At 40.6% G+C, this 22,671-nt stretch overlaps 1 protein-coding gene and 1 long non-coding RNA gene across 3 annotated transcripts in view; one reads left to right on the forward strand and one right to left on the reverse strand.

Moving 5' to 3' along the window:
* Positions 1-1,618: 1,618 nt before the first annotated feature.
* On the reverse strand, positions 1,619-4,448 carry LOC146516688 (uncharacterized). Its single transcript, XR_014874494.1, has 2 exons — positions 4,342-4,448; positions 1,619-3,949 (listed from the first exon to the last, which is right to left on the reverse strand). It is a non-coding gene; the product is annotated as an uncharacterized LOC146516688 (long non-coding RNA).
* Positions 4,405-22,671, forward strand: part of ntn1a (netrin 1a) — a 58,231-nt gene continuing 39,964 nt past the window's right edge. For both annotated transcript variants that reach the window (XM_085162224.1, XM_085162225.1), the window contains exon 1: positions 4,405-5,428. In XM_085162224.1, the coding sequence (XP_085018350.1) occupies positions 4,405-5,428 (1,024 nt within the window). The remainder of the gene's footprint in view (positions 5,429-22,671) is intronic.

Here is a 22,671-nt window from a genome sequence, read left to right on the forward strand (position 1 = left end):
TAAAAACTCCCTGAAAAATATTCAATTGATCCACAACGCTGCACTAAAAGTATTAACTGGGACGACAAAGAGTAGAATGGGAGACAGAAAGTTCCGTTTTAAAGCCCCTCTTCTGTGGAACCAGCTCCCTGTTTGGATTTGGGAGATAGACACTCTCTCTGCTTTTACGATCAGGCTTAAAACTTTCCTTTTTGATAAATCATATAGTTAGGGCTGGATCAGGTGACCCTGAACCCTCCTTTAGTTACACTGCAATAGGTCTAGTGACCTGGGGGATTCCCACAGTGTGGGACACTTCACCCGTTGCCTACTGGTGGTGGTCAGAGGGCCCGGTGGCGCCAGTGTCCGGCAGCCTCGCCTCTGTCAGTGTGCCCCAGGGTCGCTGTGGCTACAATGTAGCTTGCCATCACCAGTGTGTGAATGTGTGTGTGAATGGGTGGATGACTGGTTGTGTGAAGCGCTTTCGGGTCCTTAGGGACTAGAAAAGCGCTATACAAATACAGGCCATTTACCATTTACCGAGAGTTTCTTCTTTACTCACCTTTTTCAGTCAGTATGTGTTTATACACCACTCTGCATTAAATCATTAGTTATTATTAATCTCTGGCTCTCTTCCACAGCAAGTCTTTTGTGTTGTCTCCCTCCCCTCACCCCAACTGGTCACGGTAGATGGCTGTCTCTGTCCGAGCCTGGTTCTGTCTGAGGTTTCTTCCTGTCTGAGTTTTTCCTTCCTACAGTCATCGAGTGCTTGCCCACATGGGTCATCTGATTGTTTTCTCTCTGTTATTGTAGGATCTTTATCTTACAATATAACGCACCTTGAGGCAACTGTTGTTGTGATTTGGTGCTATATAAATAAAACTGAATTGAATTAAACTGAAATTCTTGTGCTGCATTTTTCTTTATTCCTGTGTAATTCAGTTGCTTTGTGGATTTAAAACCAAAGACAAACCATGGAATAATAACTTGAAGATAAAATGCTAAAACACATGAGCAAAGAAGCAGAACAACTTTGTTTGTCATGCTGAAAAACAAACTTGTTGCCAGTCACATGCTTTCCAGATTGCGCGGTGATCAAAATCTGACGGTACTTTTCTGTGTTCATAATTCCATCATTTTTAACTACATCTCAAACACCGCCGGCTCAAATGCAGCCACACACCATGACACAGCCTTCACTGTGTTTTACAGATGGCTGTAGACACTCATTGTTTTACCTCTCTCCTCATCTCTTTCTTTTAACAAGCTAAACCAAAATCTTTCATTTGAATCAGTCACTCCATAAGACTGGTAGTTACTGATATCCACTTCTTGTGTAGTTTGGCATACCTCAAACTTTTCCTTGAGAAGGACTTCTTAACAGCCACTCTTCCACCAAGAACAGTTCTGATAAGGTTTTCATGAAACTTCATCAGAAAAGGTCTCATCTGGCCCTTCAGCCGGGTAATCTCTCAAGTCCTGCGTCAACTCTTTTCAAGATTTTTCCCCATTTCTTAAGAACATAACTTTCAGATACTGTTCATCATCATAGATAGTTATTTTTAGGCCTGCAACTTCTTTCTTTTGCACAACTTCCTCAGTTCTTTTGAAGGATGGGCTGCACACCATCCCACACCAGTTATTTTTTACTAATAACTCTTTGGGAGTCACCTTGTTGGTGTAAGAATACCATTTTATACCCATGAAAGAGTGTTGGCATTTTTTGTAGATTCATCTTGGGGAAAAAAGGGCAAAGGGAAAAAAGTGTCATGCTTTTGAGACAGGTGGCAACTAATAAAGGGCATAAAAATACAATTGTCTCTATGCAAAGCTGTCTGTTATATGAATCATTCAAGCATAAAAGTGGCACCGTAAGTTACGTCCCCTTTTATGCCGAAATGATTCATAGGTCAGTGTCAAGTAAAGAACGAGGAAACAAAACATTCCTCTGAAAATTATCTGGTACGAAGACTAGACTGAAAATAAATGAAAAAGCAGCCAATGTCTGAAGTAAAACTTTGAAAGAATGTCAGTATACTGGACAAGTCTTGTTCAAGACCCCTATTCAAAGTTACACAAAAGTCTGGCACATTAGAAGCAAAATACAAAGAAACAAAGAATTCATTTCAATACTGTATAAAATAATTTTATCACCTCAAATTATTTTAAAACACGATGCCCAAATGTTAAGGATTCACAGGAACCACGAACACTCAGCCTCTAAATGTTTCTCATTTGTGATTTTTATCTCAGTTCATCTACAACAGAGTTGACTAAGTTGCCTTTAGGTTGAGGTGGACTTCTGTTCTGGCAACATCAAAGTGTATGCTTTGCTAGTACTGTACCATAAACTTTCATTTTGGAAATGCAACTCACCACGGGACAATTAGGAAATGGCAGAGGACCTGGCAGCACGAGGAATCATGAGGATGAGCAGTCAATTCCTCACAAGGTGGAAAAAAAAAATAAACTTTTGGGAGTGCACTGAGCAATATTTTTGTAGGCTACATCCCCCAAAAAATCTATGGACAAAAATAAAACTGCCAGTGATCTCAATTGCATTTCATCTGTCAGAAGTTGTTGTGCTTCTGTTGTGGCTTGTTCAGTTGATGATTTCACTGCTGATGCCAACAAGTGAACACATGCAGAGGTCTACAAAAGCGCTCAGATTCAACCAGCATGGAGCCTAAAAAACAAAAACATTATTTGCACAATTTAATGTGAATTTTCTTGTAGCTTTTCTAGTATTCCTGAACTTCGAGCATGTTAACAAACTTTCCAAGCTGACTGGTTTTGTAAAGCGAATTTGTTGTGTAGGTAGTATAAGATAAAAAGTTAAAAAATGCATTGAATGAAATGAGCAATTCATGCCTTAATGTGTTAATTTCAGGTAATATGTCTTGAAAATTTCTCACAGTATCCCGGATAACGAATAAAACTGGGCCTGGCTATCATAAGAGCCCATGCTTCACTCCTTTAAGCAGTGAAGGTCTTTATTCTCCATTAAATAGTACGTGGTGTTATACCTCCATCACCTGGAATATACAGACAGTACCAGCCGGTCACTGAACGCTGAGCTGCTGTTTCCCTCTACGGGCACAAGATGGCGCGGTTACTTTTTGTGCCAATATTCAACAGGTCTCATGGAGCAGCTGGTCACAGAAGATTTCCAACTCAAGAGGCATGTATTCTGAAACTCTGCACAGAAAAAAAAAGCCTTGAATCTGGTGTGCAAATGTTTTATTTTTCAAGACCCGACCCGTGTGAAAGTACAAACGCTGGCGTCATTCTGCAACTGAGCATGGCTGCTATCCCGAAGCAGTTTGGTTTCCAATAAGAAACCAAGAAAAAAACCCGCTTAATTGCTCTCCAAATAATCTAAACACTCGAATTTAACATAGTAAAAAGAGCACATTATTGGCGCACTCCACAATTTAGTGCCTGTTTAATTTTAAGTAAACCTAATCCCTCCAACTGTTCCACTGTGGACAGAAACCTGAGAGGGACATAAGACCTTTCCTTTTGTCCTTCTGAAACATTTTATGTTGATGTCGTTTAAAAATAATTACACATAACAGAATGAAATAAAGTCATTTTTAAAATGGTGAAACGCCAATACTTTTAAAAATTGGAAAAGTAAATGGTAAATTAGGACCAGTTTGGCCTTGGGCAAAAAGAAAGAAACAAGAAGTAGAAGAGGAAGAAAACTGCAAATATTTCGTGGATACAGCAGGGCTTTTACTGTATGGAAGGGTGATTTCACTGTCATACCTGGCTTCTGTTAAACGTGCTCAATCCAGCATAAAGTACCGGATCAACTGGGGCGGGGGGGGGGGGGGGGGTGTCTCTCAGATTCACACTTCTCTGTCTTCTCTCCTGAGGTAATTTGCGCCCCACTACCGCAACAGTCTCCTGAAGCGCCACCAGTGGACGTCGTTGCTCCGCCTGCTGTCACCCAAGATGAACTGACCTAAAGCCGTGCCAAGCAAGATCCGATCCGCGCGAGAGAATATGTGGAGAGAGAGAGAGCGAGAGAGGGAGGGAGAGAGAGAGATTTTGAAAAGACCGGCAGGAGGAGCGGGACTTGCTATAAGGACACAAGCGACTCTTAAATCCATCCGTTTCTCTATTTTTACGCAAGAGATTGGAAGAAACAAACAAACCGAGACCAGCGAGTGAGAAAAGTAGCGCGTCTTCGCCGGTCTTTTACATTATTTAAAATAAATCTCAGGTAAAGTGAGCTTTTATAGATTTTAGATAAGCAAAATTAGGAATAAATATACTCCAGTTTTTATCACTTGTATTTTTTTTTTTTTTTATCAGATATTAATATATTTTTGTGTCATCACTAAAATAACTCACTCTTCGTGCTCTCTGTGTTCCCTCTCAACTCTGCAGACACACTTGGGGGATCACGGAGCCACCATGATAAGAGCTGTGGATGTTGTGCTGGTTTTGCTGCTCGCCGTGTCCCTGTCATGCAGGAGCGCCTCTGGAGGGTACGGGATGAGCATGTTTGCAGCACAGACCTCTCCTCCGGATCCCTGCTACGACGAACACGGCAACCCGCGGCGCTGCATCCCGGATTTCGTCAACTCCGCCTTCGGGAAGGAAGTGAGGGTGTCCAGTACCTGCGGCAAGACGCCGAGTCGCTACTGCCTGGTGACCTCTGCCGAGATAGGAGAGGAGAAAACCAGAAACTGTCACACCTGCGACGCCTCTGACCCCAAGAAGTATCACCCACCAGCGTATCTAACGGATCTTAACAACCCTCACAACCTCACCTGCTGGCAGTCTGAGAACTTCATCCAGTACCCGCAAAATGTCACCCTGACTCTGTCCCTCGGCAAGAAGTTTGAGGTAACGTATGTGAGCCTACAGTTCTGCTCGCCCCGACCCGAATCCATGGCTATTTACAAGTCCATGGACTACGGGAAAACTTGGGTACCCTTTCAGTTTTACTCTACCCAGTGCAGGAAGATGTATAACAAGCCCAACAGGGCCGTTATCACAAAGCAGAACGAGCAGGAGGCAGTCTGCACGGACTCACACACCGACATCTACCCTCTGACCGGCGGGCTCATCGCCTTCAGCACGCTGGACGGCAGACCGTCGGCGCATGACTTTGACAACTCCCCGGTGCTGCAGGACTGGGTCACAGCCACGGACATTAAGGTCATCTTCAGCAGGTTGCACACTTTCGGCGACGAGAATGAGGACGACTCGGAACTGGCCCGGGACTCGTATTTCTACTCAGTGTCGGACCTGCAGGTCGGAGGGAGATGCAAATGCAACGGACACGCATCTCGGTGCGTAAAGGACCGAGACGGGAATCTGGTGTGTGAGTGTAAGCACAACACCGCCGGGCCCGAGTGCGACAGGTGCAAACCTTTTCACTACGACAGACCGTGGCAGAGAGCCACAGCCAGGGAGGCCAACGAGTGTGTCGGTAAGTCCCACCCGCGGCCCTCCATCCCGGAGCGACTGTCTGATGACGAGAAGTGTTAATTGACCTGAAATTATGAAATTAGAATTGCGGTGGCAGGATGTGCTGATGTGTTGGAGATGTGGAAAATGTATTAACCTAACCAGGTAGATTGAGAAATGGAAAGATTTTCGTTACGCAAAATTGTGTGTCAATTATATGGTTTAATAATAATAATAATAATAATAATAATAATAAAAAATTATTTAAATCTGCCAATAATTTAATTGCTTTAGTTTATTAAGCTCCAACAGTCCATTCAAATACAACCTTTACTGCGGTTCTGTTTAAATGAATACTTCGGCTCACGTCCACGAGCATATTTGGATTTAAGTCACATGCAACATGAAATGCAATTTGAAAGTCCATTTAGCTCGTCGCAGGCCATAATGGAGGCTTTTAAACCACCTCAAACGGGACCACTGAGCCTAATGACCCACAGCATCATTTCTCATTGCTCGACTTCACCGCTATAAAGCTATGGCTTTTAATTTATCTGAAGAATCGTGCAAAAACTCGCCACACTGCTAATTGAAAACAGACCCTTCTTCATTCCCCAATCACACAAGTATCTCTCAACAAAATCGATCAGGTCTTGTGACACAAAGCACAGAAAAGTAGATTTATTGCTATTGGTTATACAGTTTATTGTTACATTCAAGCACGAGAACATGCTGCAGAGAAGAAGAGATGTTATTTGCTTTATTGGTTGCAAATGTGAGTAATTCAAATTAAATCAATTTTAAAACGGATTATAACTGTGCAAAATCCTCAAATTTGGATAGCATAGTAGTTAATTACACGATTTTTTTTTATTCAATACCAAAAAGAAACAGGTGTTACACACAAAAGAGGCAAATTTCACGATTTTATCAGCGAGTCAGCTCTTTGTGTCTGCAAGTTTCATCAGTTGCTGAGTGATAAAAGTGATCAAAGTTACAATAGTTGTGTTTTTATTACAAGCTGGCACGGATAAGTAAGCCTGTAGATTGCAGATAGTGCAGAATGCTTTTCAGATGGCCAAGTTATGCAGGCTAGAGATTCAGAAAAAGCTTGTGGGCATTTCAAACACTGTAAGAAGTCATTTAGGAATTGTTTGTGCAGATTAGTGAAATTATCAGTTTCATCCCTGAATCTCAGTGTTGGAAAACATTCAAAGAAAAAGGTTTTTTCTTTTAGTGTTCCTATGTGGTGATTTGTATCAAATCTTTAATGAGGATCTTTATTCATTGTCCTTTCTTTGGCCATGCTTCATATTTGGCTTTGTGAAAATTCTCTCTTTGCATTTTATTTTTAAAATAACTTTGGTTTTATTTTAATTACTGTATAATTTAATTACTGTGTAATTACTGTATACAGAGGTGTTAGAATCACGTGGACCTTAAAAGCAACAGTGTTGCAATAATCTGAAGTGCAGCCCCCGGTGTAGGATGTCGATGAAACAGCCAGAGAGTGAAAAGGACAAGCAAAAAGATGACTGATGATAGACACTAAAACAAAACCCTCAGTGTAACACTCTACAATCACAGAAAGACATCCATCACAAACCAATTCGGACCCTTATATTTTCCATTCAGTTGCAGGTCTGCAGGGGGAAAGGGGCTCTATATTGTTTGACAGTCACAGCACATGTCAGCCACTCTGACACATAGCAGCTGTTTAAAAGGTTTTTGTTTGCTGGTGTTGCCCATTTCTAAAGCTCTGGGACATTCTCAGTGACAGATGTGAACATGCTGCTAAGTCAACAGAAACAGTGGAAGCTGTTCATACTGTAGGAGAAAGTCACAGTTTGTCCAAGGAAGCAATAAAACCCAAGGAAAGAGTGTTTTTACTCTTTAAAGTTTGTTTTTCTTGTCAGGTAACCCATTTTAACCTGCATGCTTTTAAATATAAAGGTAACTAATAACTAACCCAAGCAAGTGATTTTGCAACTTTATTTAGTCAATATTATTTATTTACTATTTTTAAAAATAAGTGGGTTTTTTTATTTTGTCATTTAAAGGTACAAAGCATTGAGATAAATGAAAAACGTGTTGGTCCTTGTTAATGTTAGATCTATCATTACATTAGGTAGAGGGACATTTGGAGACATTTGTAAATACTGACAAAATTATTAAACAGAAAAAAGGCACAAGCCCTGAATCATATATAAACTATTTTATTTAACCAATATCATTTACACGTTTTTATACGTGACCAGAAAATATAAAATATAATATATACATATAAAAATAGATACATTACACTGGATTCACAAAAGTGTGAAAATGGCTATTTTTTAGAAAAGTATTTTAGTTTTTAACATTTTGCAGGTTTTGGGAAAGTGTGTGTGCATTTTTAAGCTGAAGCAAACACTAAATGTTGGTGAGAAGTAGATCTTTGTAAAGAAACTGAACAATAGAAGAGGGCGAGTTACATGGAAAACAGAACCTTTTGATAACTTTAAATATCACACTAACATCTGAACAAAAGAGAGGAGATGGTTGAAAGGATCTCGTAAAACTTTGTTGATTACTTCCATCATGATCTTAAAGGCAGATCGGGCGATCTTGAATGTGCATCTCGATGCATTTGGGTGTCTCGACAGCAAATTCTAAGTCTGTAATGCTAAATAACATGAATGACGTGGAAGTGTCCTCACTCAAGCCTTTTAGGCTAAATGATGAGCTCATTTACAGAAATCCCCGTCAACTGTTCAATAAAGGAAGGTGATAAAGGAAGGTTTCAGCTTCTCTGGAAAAAAAGAAATCACAAATGTGATTCTTTTTGTTCCCTAGTTTGCAGTTTTCGTGTAATTTACTTGATGTCTTGGGTACAAGAAGAAGACAAAGTGTCTTGAATAATTTGGGAAGATTAAGGACGATTGGGAAGAGGGCTAAAAAGCATGCAGAATGAGGGGACAAGTGCCGTACTGCAAGGGCCAGCAGGGACGGAGGGACGGGCTGGCCACGAGACGAGAATAGTGAAAATAAGTAGATGAACCTAATCCAGGGGCGGGGCGTATGTCGGATAGGTTGGAGGGGGGGGGGGGGGCACATGATGAAGAAACTGTGAGGAAGAGAGAGGCAGTGAAATAAAAGGGCTCTCCTTCCTCTCTGAACTTAACAGCCATAATGACCTACAGACAGAGTTGTACATATTTCCATGAGACTCTCTCAGTTTGCGATCTTTATGCTTTAACTCACTCATTGTTGGCATGTAGAGTCTTTCACTCCTAAAGCCTGAAACATGTAGGTTTGATTTCAGATTAGACAAATTATGATCCACATTGTCATCATGCATATTGCACCTTAGATCACAATTAGTCTCCTGGATAGAGGCCTGCTACTTTATGTGTTAAAGCTTTGCTGTGTTATATTTCACTGATGTCAACTTCCAGCACATATAGACAAATTTTAGCACTAAATCAAAATACAGTTAGTTCGGGTTTTTTTTAGCTTGTTTGTTTTTGATTGGATGAGAATTTTTTTTAAGACTGAGTAATGCCTGCAGATCTTCCTTTATAAAGGCCTCTTAGACTGCATAAAACAGGGTACCATGTTGCCCTGGGTTTCAACTGTGTCAGTCTAAACCCAAGACAAATGGATTCTGCAGGGCACTTTTTCTACCAGTCGCTGCTGCAGCTCCTGAATGGTATACCTGGAAATAAAATTAAGAACTAATGTCTTTTCTCTTCTGTCATGGTAAGTGGACACTTTTTAATATTACTGGAAGAAATTCAATGTGTGAAAGTAAGACGGAGCCTCATTTCCAGTGGAAATTACACCTCTTTCCATATCCCTAAATCATTTGGGCGATTTGTGATCTGTGCTTCTTTTGCCCCCAGTTATCAAGATCTACACAACAGAAAACACAAAGTACAAGTACATGTTCCCAGGTGCTGTTAAGAGGCAACCGACTGACGTTGTCAGCCACATGCAACAATATTTGAAATTGTCTTAATGCCTTGTGATATGTGGCTAAAAAATAAAATAAAATAAATAAATTAAAAAAAATGTAAAAATCAAGAAGAACAAATAAACGAATTCTTTAAAACAGCTGTTTTCTATTAGGTGATGTATTTCTTTCTTAATTTCGTGGATTTTTGCCAACATCTTAACAAAGTTTAGGATCATTCCAGAGCAACAACAAGAGAGAGAGATAACAAAAACATTTCCAGCAATGTTATCAGGATTTTGCAAAATTTCTTGTAACCAATGAAAACACAAGAGTTTATTTTTCCTCCGCTAACCATGGTGCTTTCAACAACTATATAAGACAAAATCCAGTACTGAAAATTCTAAAATGCAGATGATGCCCTGTAGCCATAGACATGCTGTTCTTTAACTCTTTACAATCTTGACAGCCTACTAGGAGTAACCCTTGAAGCCCTTTTCTGAACAGCGGATTCTGTCATATTTCAGACCTGCTTGTAGAACAGCATGACTGGGTTTATGCAGCTACCTTTGGAAAAACCCAGAAATTATTCTTAATAGCTGTCAAACCACATCTTTATTGATGTATTCTAAGGTATCAAAACTTATCATTAAGGCTACAGGGCTTATTGTCAAATGCTCTCTTTATGTGCAAAACAGTTAATCAGAGTTTGCCATTTCTATCCAAGCATTAGACTGAGGGTTGTATTCTCGCTTTCGGCTGATTCTGTGAAACCCTTTCCAGAGAATGATCAAACGTCACACTCATGTGGTGCATGTTTTCTTTGCGATATTTGTTGCCCTTTTTGATTTCATTGTTTAGTTGTGTTGTATACAGTCAGACACATGTTTTTATGTACGTGTGCGGACAACAGAGATATCCTACAGGCCTTAGTTCGGATGTTTCCTAGCCATTTTGTTTGTTTGTAACCTTTCAAACTGAGGTTCTGGTTAATGTTTAAGCAGCTCACCGTGCACTCTTATAAACTGGCATCCTTCATCTTCAAAGCTGCCGGCAGGATGCGTTGTTAGTCTCAGTGGCAGCAAACAGTGCTGGGAATAAACTGACGGCTTAGCTTTGCACTTTGCACTGTCATACTTTTCTTCACCTTCAGTGTTTCACTGACCCTTTTCCTCTGACGTGCAGTCATGGGTAGGCACGCACATACGCTCACACACACGCGCACAGAGTTTCTTTCAGGTCTTTATCCGTCAGTTCAAACAGGGGGGGAATGGCCTCTCTCTCACTTCAAGAACTTCTTTCCATGAGCTCTTATCAGTGTTTATGACTGGTTTTGTAAACCGCGCTGCAAAAAATAAGTCGTGCACGGTCCAGATGACTGGCGAACCCTTCTGTTTTAGATTCGAAGACCTGCTGTATCTCTTGAACAGACAGAAATGTGGACGCAGATTGTAAGCAAGGCTGATGGTACAGTATATCAAGTGCTCTAACTAAACACTAAAAAAGACATCCAGGAGAGAGAGACACAGAAGCACGCACACACACTGCAGGAGCAGTAAAAATGAAAACCTCTCTTCATTCTGTTGTAGGATTACATGAGACTATATGAGCTGTGTCTGCTGCTGTAGCCACTACTACTGCTGTCATTTGGGAGTGAGAAGCTCTATTTTTGCACTCGTATATCCTCACAAGGTGTTGGGATGAGATGCTTTGACACACACCGCATTGCTAATTTAGCTGAGAATCTATGCTAAGAATTCAAAAGCTAGTTACATCTGAAATGTAAATACTTGGACTTATGAACTTTCACCCTTGGTCAATATTCACAGCTGTTAAGTCCTGTCACCATCTGAGAGTTTTAAATGCACGCTTACTGATAAAGAAAAATACTTTGATGGTACATCTATTGATCTGTCTGATTACACGTGTACAGTCAGGTGGGTGTTTCATTCACAATATAGCAAAAAGTAAAAAGTAAGATTGTGAAGAAACTAAAATTAGACTTTGTGTAAGGAGGTAGCCAAAGTGAAATTCAGTTCCTGAGGCACAGGATGAAAAATACTCTGCATGAAAAAGTCCGTCTGTTTCAGCAGGATTCTGAGTTCGAGCCTCAGAAGGATACTAAAGTATTTGTGTAAATCAATAATGATAATTTAATAAAATAATTACAATCAGAGGACTTTAATAAAACAGCTACTCTGCACACTTTTGCAACCAGAGTACTGTACAATCCCCAGGAGTGAGATCATTCCTAATAGCGATAATTTTCCCTCAAATAGATGTGACAAATAGTGTAGATACTGTTGGGTATGTTGAAGCATGGGAGATCTTGAAGTAATTAATGTCAGTAGTTGGCAGCGGCCCTTTTCTGAGCTGGAATTTTGGAGCTAGTTGTTGCTTGTCATGAGGCCTGTTCAAGAAGCAGTTCAATTTTGATGCTATTCCAGTTTTGTGCTGATAATAAACTCTGAGAGGCCTTTGAAGACTGGAAATTAGCGTATATCAAAAAATGTCTGTGGTTAATGTACACATAGATTACGCGTGTGTGTATGCGAGTGTGTTTGCTCTGAGAGGAAAAATACAAGCGAGGCTGGCTTACTTTTTGGTTTGAAAGCAACGTGTTCAGCTGTCGGAAAAGATGAAAAACTGCTGTGAAATTTCACAGCCTGTGTATCTGTTGTGCAGTTCAGTGTCCTTTGGGCAAAGTGAACCTTTCGGCGACTGTGGTTTTGTTTCATTGCTCTGGCTACAACGCATAATGCAACACAGACCCTGCTCACAGTGTGAGTCCCTTTTCTCAGCCAGCGCCTGTGTGCATGTGTGCGTGCGGGCCTCCGTGCACATGCTCGTACCAGAAATGGAACTTCAAGCTTGTTTTTGAGAAATCGCTGGTAGGAAGCCATATTGCACCTGAAAGAATGCCATATTGCGTTACTCCGTTGGCTTCTAGCCTGCGCTCACTTCCTCTTGTCACCCTTGCTGAAGCTTCAACTTACTGTGTACTGTAGCTTTTTTATTACAGCATTCAAACAGCCCAGAAACTCAGATTGCAGTCATCATTATAATCAACATCATGCTCTTGATTATGATCAGAATGATCAGTGCTGCATACCTGTGGAAGAAAACATTGACCCTGTGTGTGTGCGTACTCTCTGTGTGTGTGGCGTATTTAAAATGTTTCCATTCAATCTGTGCCAATACTCTCCTAGCAGCTGGTGATAATTGGTCTAGCCAACGAGATCCAAATGATCTTTTCCTCTTCTTTCTCCCTCAAACACAGTAATCAGGTGTATTCTCAAGGGAGAAATCTAGGCGCACTGCACATGCCTGCTAAAGACTTTCGGCTATCTTATTAATCCGGTTCAAACCGCAAGCATAAAGTAGGCTTTCCTTACAGCGATGACAGCTGTTTCGTTATTTTTATTGGAAGGCTTGGTTTTCGACAGCTCGGAGAGCTCAATCATGGCAGGTTGCCTTAGGTGCAAAAAGTTAAATGCATTACAAATATACCAAAACAGTGTTCAAACATGACTTAGGTGGCTCCCAAACATCTGTACAAATTCTGCAACGCAAAAGACCAGAGGGACACAGGCTTTTCACACACAGCTGTACAGATACTTGTAGCTCATGTATGTATCCAATGACAGAGGGAAGACGCTCCTTTCAGTCATAATACCTGCCTGTTGTCTGCAAGCTGGGGTTTTTTTTGCCTCTTTGTCTGTTTCAGTGTGTCTTTCATCTCTGTCAGAAGGCCTTGACATCATTCGGTGTATTTGTTTTTACTGTAGAGTGTGTGCCTGCATACATCTGTGTGTGTGTGTGTGAGAGAGACGGAGAGTGAGAAATGGAGACAGTGTCTGGATTTCTCTGTCAACTTCATTTTCTACCAGTCGGTGTTTATGCAAACAGTAATGCTCTCTAGGATGTGAGCAGCTATTCAGCGCCTGGGGAGGTGTCTCTTAATGAATTAATTGATGACTTGATGCTATAGTGAAAGCTCAACTTAGCAGAGGGAGGATCTCCATGCGCTGTGGTTTTGGCATAAATCGCAGCCTGAGTACATGTGTGTGAGAGAGAGAAACAAAGAGACGGATAAGGAGGGAGAGGGGTGGTGGAGTGTATGTGATGGAAAGCTTTGGTTTGAGAGGGTACCAAATGACTGGGGGTAATTAAAACCCACACCAGACAATATTAGTCTGCGTTCACACATTAGACACAAGACACTTCAATGCCTCACTCCTCAGCTCTATGAATCACAGCCTGCCTGTCTCCTACATATTTTAAGCACCCGCACTTACACCACAGAATAAATGCTGTCAAATAGACGTGACAGGCAGGACACTGTCTGCACCGTTCGGTGGGAAAGGTTCCCAGGATTCAGCTCTTTGCTACTATAAGTGGGAGGATGAAAAGTAACACTGTTACACTAATGCTTTATCCACAAAGGAATTATTTGGAAAATTCATATATTGTCTCAGATTCACAGCGTCCACTTAGACATTCAGTTATTTATTTAGCCTCCACTGTTGCTGTTTCATTTCTTTCAATACTCCACCAGTTTTGCAATTCCTTGCTCCAACAGCACGGCCGAAGTGAGACAGTGTAAATAATCAAACTCACTACAGCAGGAAAAGAGATATCTTTTGAAAGTCAGTAGCATAAAATAGACTGATATAAACTGATCTATCTATCTTACTCTCTCTCTTTATATATATATATATATATATATATATATATATATATATATATATATATATATATATATATATATATATATAAGCAGCTCCATCACTTTAACCAATAAGGATATTTCTTGTAGTGAAAACCCATCTGAAGCAGATTATCTCCTGCTGTGTGCGACACACGAGGTAGTACGAATCTGCATACTGTCCTTATTCCACCCCAATATTTTTCAGATTTGATGTGCAAAAGTGGATTTCTGAAACTGTACCCCATGAGCAAGGAGCGAATCTGAATGAGAACCCGAGGAAACTTCATTCTCGTACGGTAGTGTCTTCTCAATCACGTGGCTAGCCCAACATTTTACTTGAAGCTTGTGATGAAGACAATAACTTGTCAGTATATTGTCTGAACAAATATCACATAACACAATACACAATGGGTCTATAGCCATAAAGTTCAACAACTGGACTTTTTTATCCCAAATGAATGACACAGTGGTAGTTGTTAGGAAGAATGCAAATTTGAGCAATTTAAACTTTCTTCGGATGTTGATGCTATTATCTACATTATTATAGTCTACACTCAGTAGTTTGGTTTTGAGTGAGTGACTGTGAATGTAGTCTTGAGCCTTACCCTAACAAAGAGCTAAAGACCGGGTCAAAGAAATTGGGTAAGCTTACTGTTTTCTAACCATTCCTTCAGATTTCACAGTCACATTCTTCAGACCCAACTGATACCAAAGTAATGGCAAGTCCCACCACTCAGCAGCAATATTTCTAATGCCCTGAGATAGCTATTCATTCCACTACTCAGAGAGTTGCGTCAATACACCACAATTGGCTCGATGTGGAATACACATTGAGCCAAAGAAGATGATTGGCTTTTTAATAGAAGGGTGGGGAAGTGGGTCAGACAGCTACCATCTCTGGCATTGCAAAATGCTCCCATAGAGTTCTATTCAGGACTCTTTGGTGCTCACTTAAGTGGTTATTAAAATCTGTTCAGCTTGTGTGCATAACACACAAAATATTCTATGCAACTTTTTTTTCTAAATATACAGTAGTACTGCTAAAACACGTTAAGTGACATTATGTAGGAATTCAGCAGGCTTCCCCTTTAAGCCCTTCAGTTTATGCACGAGTCATGATCACTCATTCATGCAGTCATCGGGTCTGTAACACACTGTAAGCACAATCCTGATTCATGGCCACTATAGACGGAGCAGAGCGGTCCCACTTGTTAACGTGGGTCATAAAGGGACCAGTAAACAGAGTAAGAAAACAGAGAAAGAGAGTGAGAGAGAGAGAGAGACTGGCACTGGAGGATTATTTTCAGTTAAAAAGCAGCGAGTGTGTGCGTATGTGAGATCCGATCCTCAGGCCGGGGCCAGTGGTGCTGTAGAGGATCAGAGCTGATGACCTCAGCACCTCTTTGAGGCAGCAACCTACTTGTGGCCATTTGTAGCCAAAGCAAATATATAACACGTGAAGAAAAAGAAAAAGGAAGCAAGAAGAACAGAAAGTGATTCTTAGTGAAGAAAATTCTTAAAACTCTCCTGCACTGCGCTCTGGGTCTTGCGGTGATTAGCTAATGTGAGGTAAAATCCTCACATGTTGCTTTCCTTCTTTTACTTCCAGGTAGGAGAAGCACTGACGCTGGTGCAGCATGTGTTGCTACATTACGCTACAATTACCCAGGTCTGTTCACACTTAAAAATGATAGCCTTGGCACAGTTTGTAACAATTCCTCCAAATATTCTTGTAGCTGATAGGGCTGTGTCGGCATCAACAACAACAATAAAAAACAGATACTCTCTTATGTGTGTGTGTGTAAGAGAGAGAGAGAGACATAAAAGAGAAGCAGGCTTTTGTATATGCAGCAGCTCAGCATTTGATTCAAGGTGAAAGTCCTGGCAAAAACTGCCCTGGCAGCAGTCGCACAACTCGCCGACAGGACCACCTAGCACGAGCGTGAGCACATTGTGCTCTGAAGCAGAGGTCCTTAACACTCACAGCTATAGATGATTAATGGCTGGATGAAGTTACACCTCCACGGAGCAGTCAGTTGAGCAGATCAGAGCGCCCCCCGCTGTTGCTGAAGCACACTGTTGCAGTCATCTGAATGGACTGCAAACAGCTGGAATCATCCTCGGAGGAGTAAAGCCCCTGCTGTTGCGGTTTAATTATGCCGTAAACCCGGAGACTGTAGATGCAAAGTCGCAAAGCATTTTGTTCTGCACTTAACGTTTTAATGATATTAGATTGACAGAAGTTAATGTGTGGGTAAAAGAAAAAAAAAATCCTTCCACTTGTCTTTTACAGATTCCTTCTTTCTCTTCGTTTTTCTCAAGCACGTGCAAACAAAAATGGAGAAACCACCTGTGACAGATCAAGCGGACCTAACCCTTTTAATTTTGCACCACACGTGCTCACGTGTCACCAGCAAAAAAAATATCCCTTCCCTTGGAATTTGTTAAGTATGTGTGTGTAAATGTGTGTGTGTGTGTAGTTGTTTTTGGATAGCTGACAGTAATTTGTCAGTGATGGTGACAAATGGTGGAGGCTGTGTATGTGTGTGTCTCTGTGTTTGTGTAACTAGCCAGCAGGGCACCAGGGGTTTGTAGCACCCAGTTTTCATACATGCCATTAAATTATTGTTGTGTTTGCTTGTATGGGACTAAAGTTGTCTATATAATGAATAGTTATAACTACAGCTAAAAGTCATACAATCCATTATCTTATTCACTGAAAAACTGGAGCCCCCCTGGGTCAAACTAAGTGGTAAATGAAGCTGAAGTTGCAGATTTATACAGTTGCATAAATTGGTGTCAGTCAGCAGAGGTCAGCACAAATTAAACAGATCTGAATAAGGTTGAGGAGAGAATACTGTTCAGGTCGTTTGTTCTCTTACATGGTAAAAAAGAAAAACAGCTTTATAAAGTTTTATCCACTTACCTAAAGTTGATTGAGCAAATATCCAATCTGATACAGTAAGTTTATGGATACATTGTGAAATAAACTGAAAATGTTGAGTAGGTAAAGCTGGATTTTAAAGCTTTGTACATTTTCCAAGGTAAGTGCGGCCAGTGCATATGAGCACATGTTAGGTACCAAGACTGGGGATGTGTCAAATCCCCCAAAAGCTGCCATCTTACCATGAATTTGGCAATCTGATCCAAGAAAACAAAATAAACAATCTATTATAAATAAGTCAGAATCTCCAGCTTTTAAAGGGTAGAAATATCTGTTACGCACAACAATAAGAAGATAATGGATACAACCACAAATAACTACAAGTAGGTGTTAGGCAAGTAAAGTGTTAGACTCCTGCATACACGGTCCTTGACACTATTAAGCGCAGCATTTTCAGTTTGTCTTTCAGGTTTTTGGACACAAAATCCCTATGAGGATGTTAAATTGAAGATCTTTGAGAAAGATTATTTTGGGGGAAACACTCAATTCTATATTTGTGTGCATGTGTTTGGCATGTGAAGCAGAATGCAGCCTTCTGGGAGGATGCTTGGGGAAAAGTTTGCGGGGTCATCTCAATTTGCCCGAGGTGATCCCAGGTTAATCCGTCACTCATTAGCTCTCACAGATAAGACAAAAGTGGGGTAAGGGGCTGCAAATCCATATGCTCTCTCACACTCTTCCCTTTTCATCTCTCCTCTTCATTTAGCTATTTTCAACAAGAACGAACCCCTCTCTGTCCCTCATGGTCTTTAGTAAAAAGAAAAAAAAGAAGAAACCGAGCACATGTAATAGAATAAAGCCATGGTCTTGCCTTCTTTACCTAACACCTTTTCCTCCTTATTAAACCCTTGCCGGCCTCAGGGACAATACAGCCAATTAATGAAGGTTGGTGTCCAACTGAGTGGAGAGAAAACTGAAGCACTAGCCCCTGCTGATTGAGCTCCTCCTTATGGAGGTCCATTATGGATTCGGAAGGGTGGTGGGAAGAGGGGTGACCACAGTAAAAAAGCGATAGAGAGTGGGAACAAGGAAAAGAGAGCAGCTTAAAGACAGAAAGAGACTCGTGACTGAATATGTTAACAGTCGTTTACATTTAAACAGCTTCTACTGCTGCCGGGTCTTGGTTGAGAGCGTCGTCTCTAGTGGTAATGTTGAATATGTGTGTGGGTTGCAGGGGCTCCCCGGCAGCTGTGGGGACCCCCACGCCAGCTGAACAAGTCATCAGGTTCCTGCGTGAGTCTCGTCACTGGTTTTAATAACAAAGGGACCTTCTCACTGGAGGACAAAGCAAACAAATGGGGCTAATTACGGGGGGCTGATAAGGAAATTATGAGGAAATTGAGTCATGAATGGCAATATTTTTGTTATGAGATGATCGTTCGTGGCAAAAATTAATTTCCAAAAGGGGCCCCTCTGTGTTTTTTTCTGAAGCCTGGACCTGGAACTGGATGACATGAAGGAAAACTTGGCCTCGCTCTCGCTTTCTCTCTCTATCTCTTACTCACTAACCTCTGGAGACACAAAAAGATACTGAAATGATTATGCATCGGGTCTCTGTAGATATCCAGATGTCTACCTGATGATAAAAAGAACCCGGAGAATGGACCTCGCTTTCTTTTTTTACCCCTTCGCCCTCTCCTTGTTTTTTTTGTCATATTTGTATATTTTTATTTCTCCCTGTATGGCAAGGACAGGTCATTGGCAGGGGATGAAAGCTGAAGTACGAGGGAGGGTCTGTAGTCTCTCAGGAAAGTCAAAAAGCTTGGGGTGAAGAAAAAGGTAGCTGGATAGAGGAAAAGAGCTTGGCCAGATGTAGCAGTGTGTCTGGGAGATGATGCAGACCTGTTCCTGTAAGCTGTGCTTAGTAATTTGTGGCTTTGTCACTGTTTTTTTCCTCACTAATCCCAATCAAATGTATGCTCCCAAAAAGGAAAATGAAATCATACGTTAAAGAAACATACGCTTACTCAGTTTTTATTGAATATGTGAAGACCCTTTAGGGGCAAACAGGAATCAGTGTTTTGGATCAGAAAATTATCTTTATTATCATCTTCCTTTCTGGAGTTGTATTTCGAGGCATTCGAAGCCAGGTGCAAGCTTTAGTACATGAACTTCCTAATGTTCTGAGAGTGGACAACAAAAGGAAACCCTTATGTCTCCATCAAGAGGGGACATTATTCTGCCTGCTGTGTAATTTCATAAATCTATCAAAAATACTTGTTACTGTAAAAGCTGTGGCTTTTGTTCTGTGACAGCCACAGTTTCATTATGCGTGAACGCTTCCACTTTTAGAAAGAAAGAGAGTATTGGGTTTCTGTGCGGGATTTCCGTAGTGGTTGACGGGAAATGAAATTAACTCGGTGTCCTTAAAACAAACAAGGTCAATGAAAAATAAAGAGTGGAGAGATCACAAATAAAGATACAGAGAAAAAAGAAACACATGAGTTAGATTTAAGGAAAAGAATAACGAGCTCGTGTTTAGGCTGCTGCCATGGCCGGTGACCTCATCGGAAATGACACCTCTCTTGCCAGCACAGGGGATTTTGTATTTTACACGGTCTCGGTCACAGTACAATAGGCAAGTTGTGGGTGTGTTGGTCGGCGAGATCGGGATGTCCGGCCATAATGATTTTACAAATGATGGCATCATCAACTTGATCTGTATGAAATGCCAACATACCAACGGAAGGATTTTTCACCATCGCTGCTGAAATGCTGTTGGGCTTCATAAATCAGCTGCAAGACGTTAAGACAAAAAACCTGCACTCAGAGGTCAAACTATTTTCTGAAGCCATTTCCATTAGATTAAGTTTAAGTGGCCTATTTGATAATTATAGTCAATTTTCCTGGCCCACAATCATCTTGTAGCTGAGTCGCCCTCCTGCCAGTGCAAATATAAAAGAATATCAACAGTCTCAAAATCACAATGGGGTAATATTATTCTTGACATAAATTACACAAGCACTTACATTTCACTGGGGGTTATAGTGTTCTTTGGATTGAAATGTGGAGGGGAACAAAAGCCTTTTTTTCTCAGACCTTTATACTGAAAGTTTGTGATCCTCTTTTTTTAACCGTCTCCTCCTCCACTCAGACATTAGCTGTGTTTTATAAATTTATTTAGCATGCACGCATACTGTTAAAATGTTCTGTATTTGATTATGTCATAAATATAAGTCTATGCCTTATATTTAGCATCGACACTGTATGGGAGGCATCATTCTGAGAATCGTCATTCAGAGTGCAAGAACGTTTAGCTGAACCAAAAGATGGCAGGAGTTCTGACTATTGCAGCTGCACAACATCATTTAACTTCCTTTAACCTTTCTTATTAGAGGGAGCATCAATAACTCCTCAATTTTAGAAAATACCGCTTACTTGTTGTTTGAGTTCCTCTCCGCTTAAATGAAAAAAGTGTCACAATACTCAGTTTACTCCCTGTAAGTCATCCGTTTGCTTGCTCTGGCAAATGCCAGTTCCCCCCTTTCACTAATTACCTTCTACCAATGACTAAATTATAATGAGGTTTTGGATTTCTGAATCAGAAAGGTGTTTTTTTTACCTCCGTCTCCACTTCCCAAATGTGTCCTTCCTGTCTGAGTCAGAAGTGCCACAACTGGTTATGGAAGATATGAAATGCTTCAGTTTTTGTTAGAAAACAATTTCCTGTTGGAAAAACTTAAAGAGCTTCGGTTCTAGCAGTGCAGTTAAACAAGTGGAAGTATGTAAATGTGTTTGTGTACAAGCACACGTTCATGCCTGCGTGCACAAGGGCCTGTTCCCCAGTTTTCTATGCCAGAGAAGTGCAGTAAATGTGGTTCTGGAAACAGTACAGTAAAAATATCTGTGCCCCATCAGTGTCAGAACCAATCGGCGTGGACCAAACCAGCTGACAAACTGCTTTAACGCAGAACCCATCTGCCATATCTGCCGAAGCATGACTCACTACTAATGAACATCGCAGTAAAGTGGCAGTGTGCATCTGTAAAAAATGTTTTTTAATTTTACTGACAAAAAATGCACTCGTATCTATTTATGAACACAGCGCTATTGTCCAGTGTTGCTTAGATTGATCATTGTTTTTTGAGCTGGATAGAAAATAAATCTGAATTTTAATGAATGCAATTATATTAAAATGCACTGTCATAACAAAAAGATGTATAAATGCTAAAATGATCGGTAAATGAGCAAAGATTTGGTGATGAAAGGACAATAAAGTACAAAAAAATGTATCAATTTCTTAATTAAAAACATAATCCACAGGGATACAGTTAGCAGAGACACAGAAGTTAAGTATTATAGCGTTTATTATAACCTTTTTAAGTTAAAAAAAACCCCATTACTTTTAATTCCTCAAACAGTACCACAATACATATTATTCTTTTAGGCCTATTGTTTGCCGTTACTGCAAATAGTAGCTTTTTATATCATGTCATTCCTGTGGCTGTATAGATTAACATAATTATAGAGGCTGAAACTGGACAGAGCACATTTTACTTGTTTTAAAGATCCAGTTAGGGAGAAGGAAAATCTGGAATGACTTTGAGCTGCAGTGGAAAATAATACTAAATCTGTTGGATTTGGATTCATAGCATCATATTCTTGAAGGTCCTCTATTGTTATGACTCACAAATTAAGTTTCAAATTGAGATCTGAATTCTTTTCTGACACAAGTGATGCATATGCATGCACACACTTGACACATTGTGATCCGTTTGATCCTCTCCTTCTCTTCTAATAATTCAAAACTATTTGGCCTCCTTGCTTGCCTGCATTTACTGTAACTGTTCATGCACGCACATAGTTTCAGAAGGCAATCATATTCATATTAAGCACACGATTAAAATGTGTTCTGTACTAATGAGTCTGAAAGATTGTAGGGGATTGTATTCTGCTACAAAATTGCAGATCATTGCTAATGACTGTTCATTTATCATATCCTCCAGCATGTAGGTAGCTTTGAAGTTGAGTTTGTCAGTCACCGGTGTTCCCCACAAGCTGCAGATTGTTAGTCATGCTTCTCCAGGCCCGATAATAGGCACAGGTCATCTTGATCACATTGCTTCTCTATCATTTATCCAGTTTTTCTGCCACAGGCTAGAAAAATCTGTTCCTTTATGAGATCACCTCTCCACATTCAGCTCTGCTTTCTTCTGTTTCTTCCAAGAAAAACACCTGAGCTGGGGTAAAAGTAATGCTTGTTGCTGGCTTCACAGTCCATTTGTGACCTACAGTCGACCAAGCAAAGTATATGGCTGAAGTGAAGCCAGGCAGCTACAGCGACAAATTATTTTCCACCGGCACATTGATGGGTTAAAGAATTAGAACGACGTTGAGGAATTCAGGTTAAAGTTCAAATCGTGTCATTTTGAAGATGGATGAGAGCTGAGGACAATAAATGTGTCACAGAAGTGAAGGAGCTGGCTTTCCGTGACTATCCCACTCATTCCCTCCTCCGGAGAGGAGACTATGCTTTAGTTGATGGCAAGAAATCAAAAATGTACAGTGTGTGTATGCAGACACAGAAACACTCAGGCAAAATCTTCAGGTTCTTTCATCAACCTGTCTGCATGCTGCTGCCCACCTTCAAGCCTAGGTGTAATAAAAACTGTCCATCCTTACAGAGATGATTAGTAGCTCTAACTTCTGATTTGCTTTTGCTAAGGCTGTTTCAAT

Source organism: Neolamprologus multifasciatus, chromosome 6 (genome assembly GCF_963576455.1).
Source record: "Neolamprologus multifasciatus chromosome 6, fNeoMul1.2, whole genome shotgun sequence".
In the NCBI taxonomy this organism is placed as follows: Eukaryota; Metazoa; Chordata; class Actinopteri; order Cichliformes; family Cichlidae; genus Neolamprologus; species Neolamprologus multifasciatus.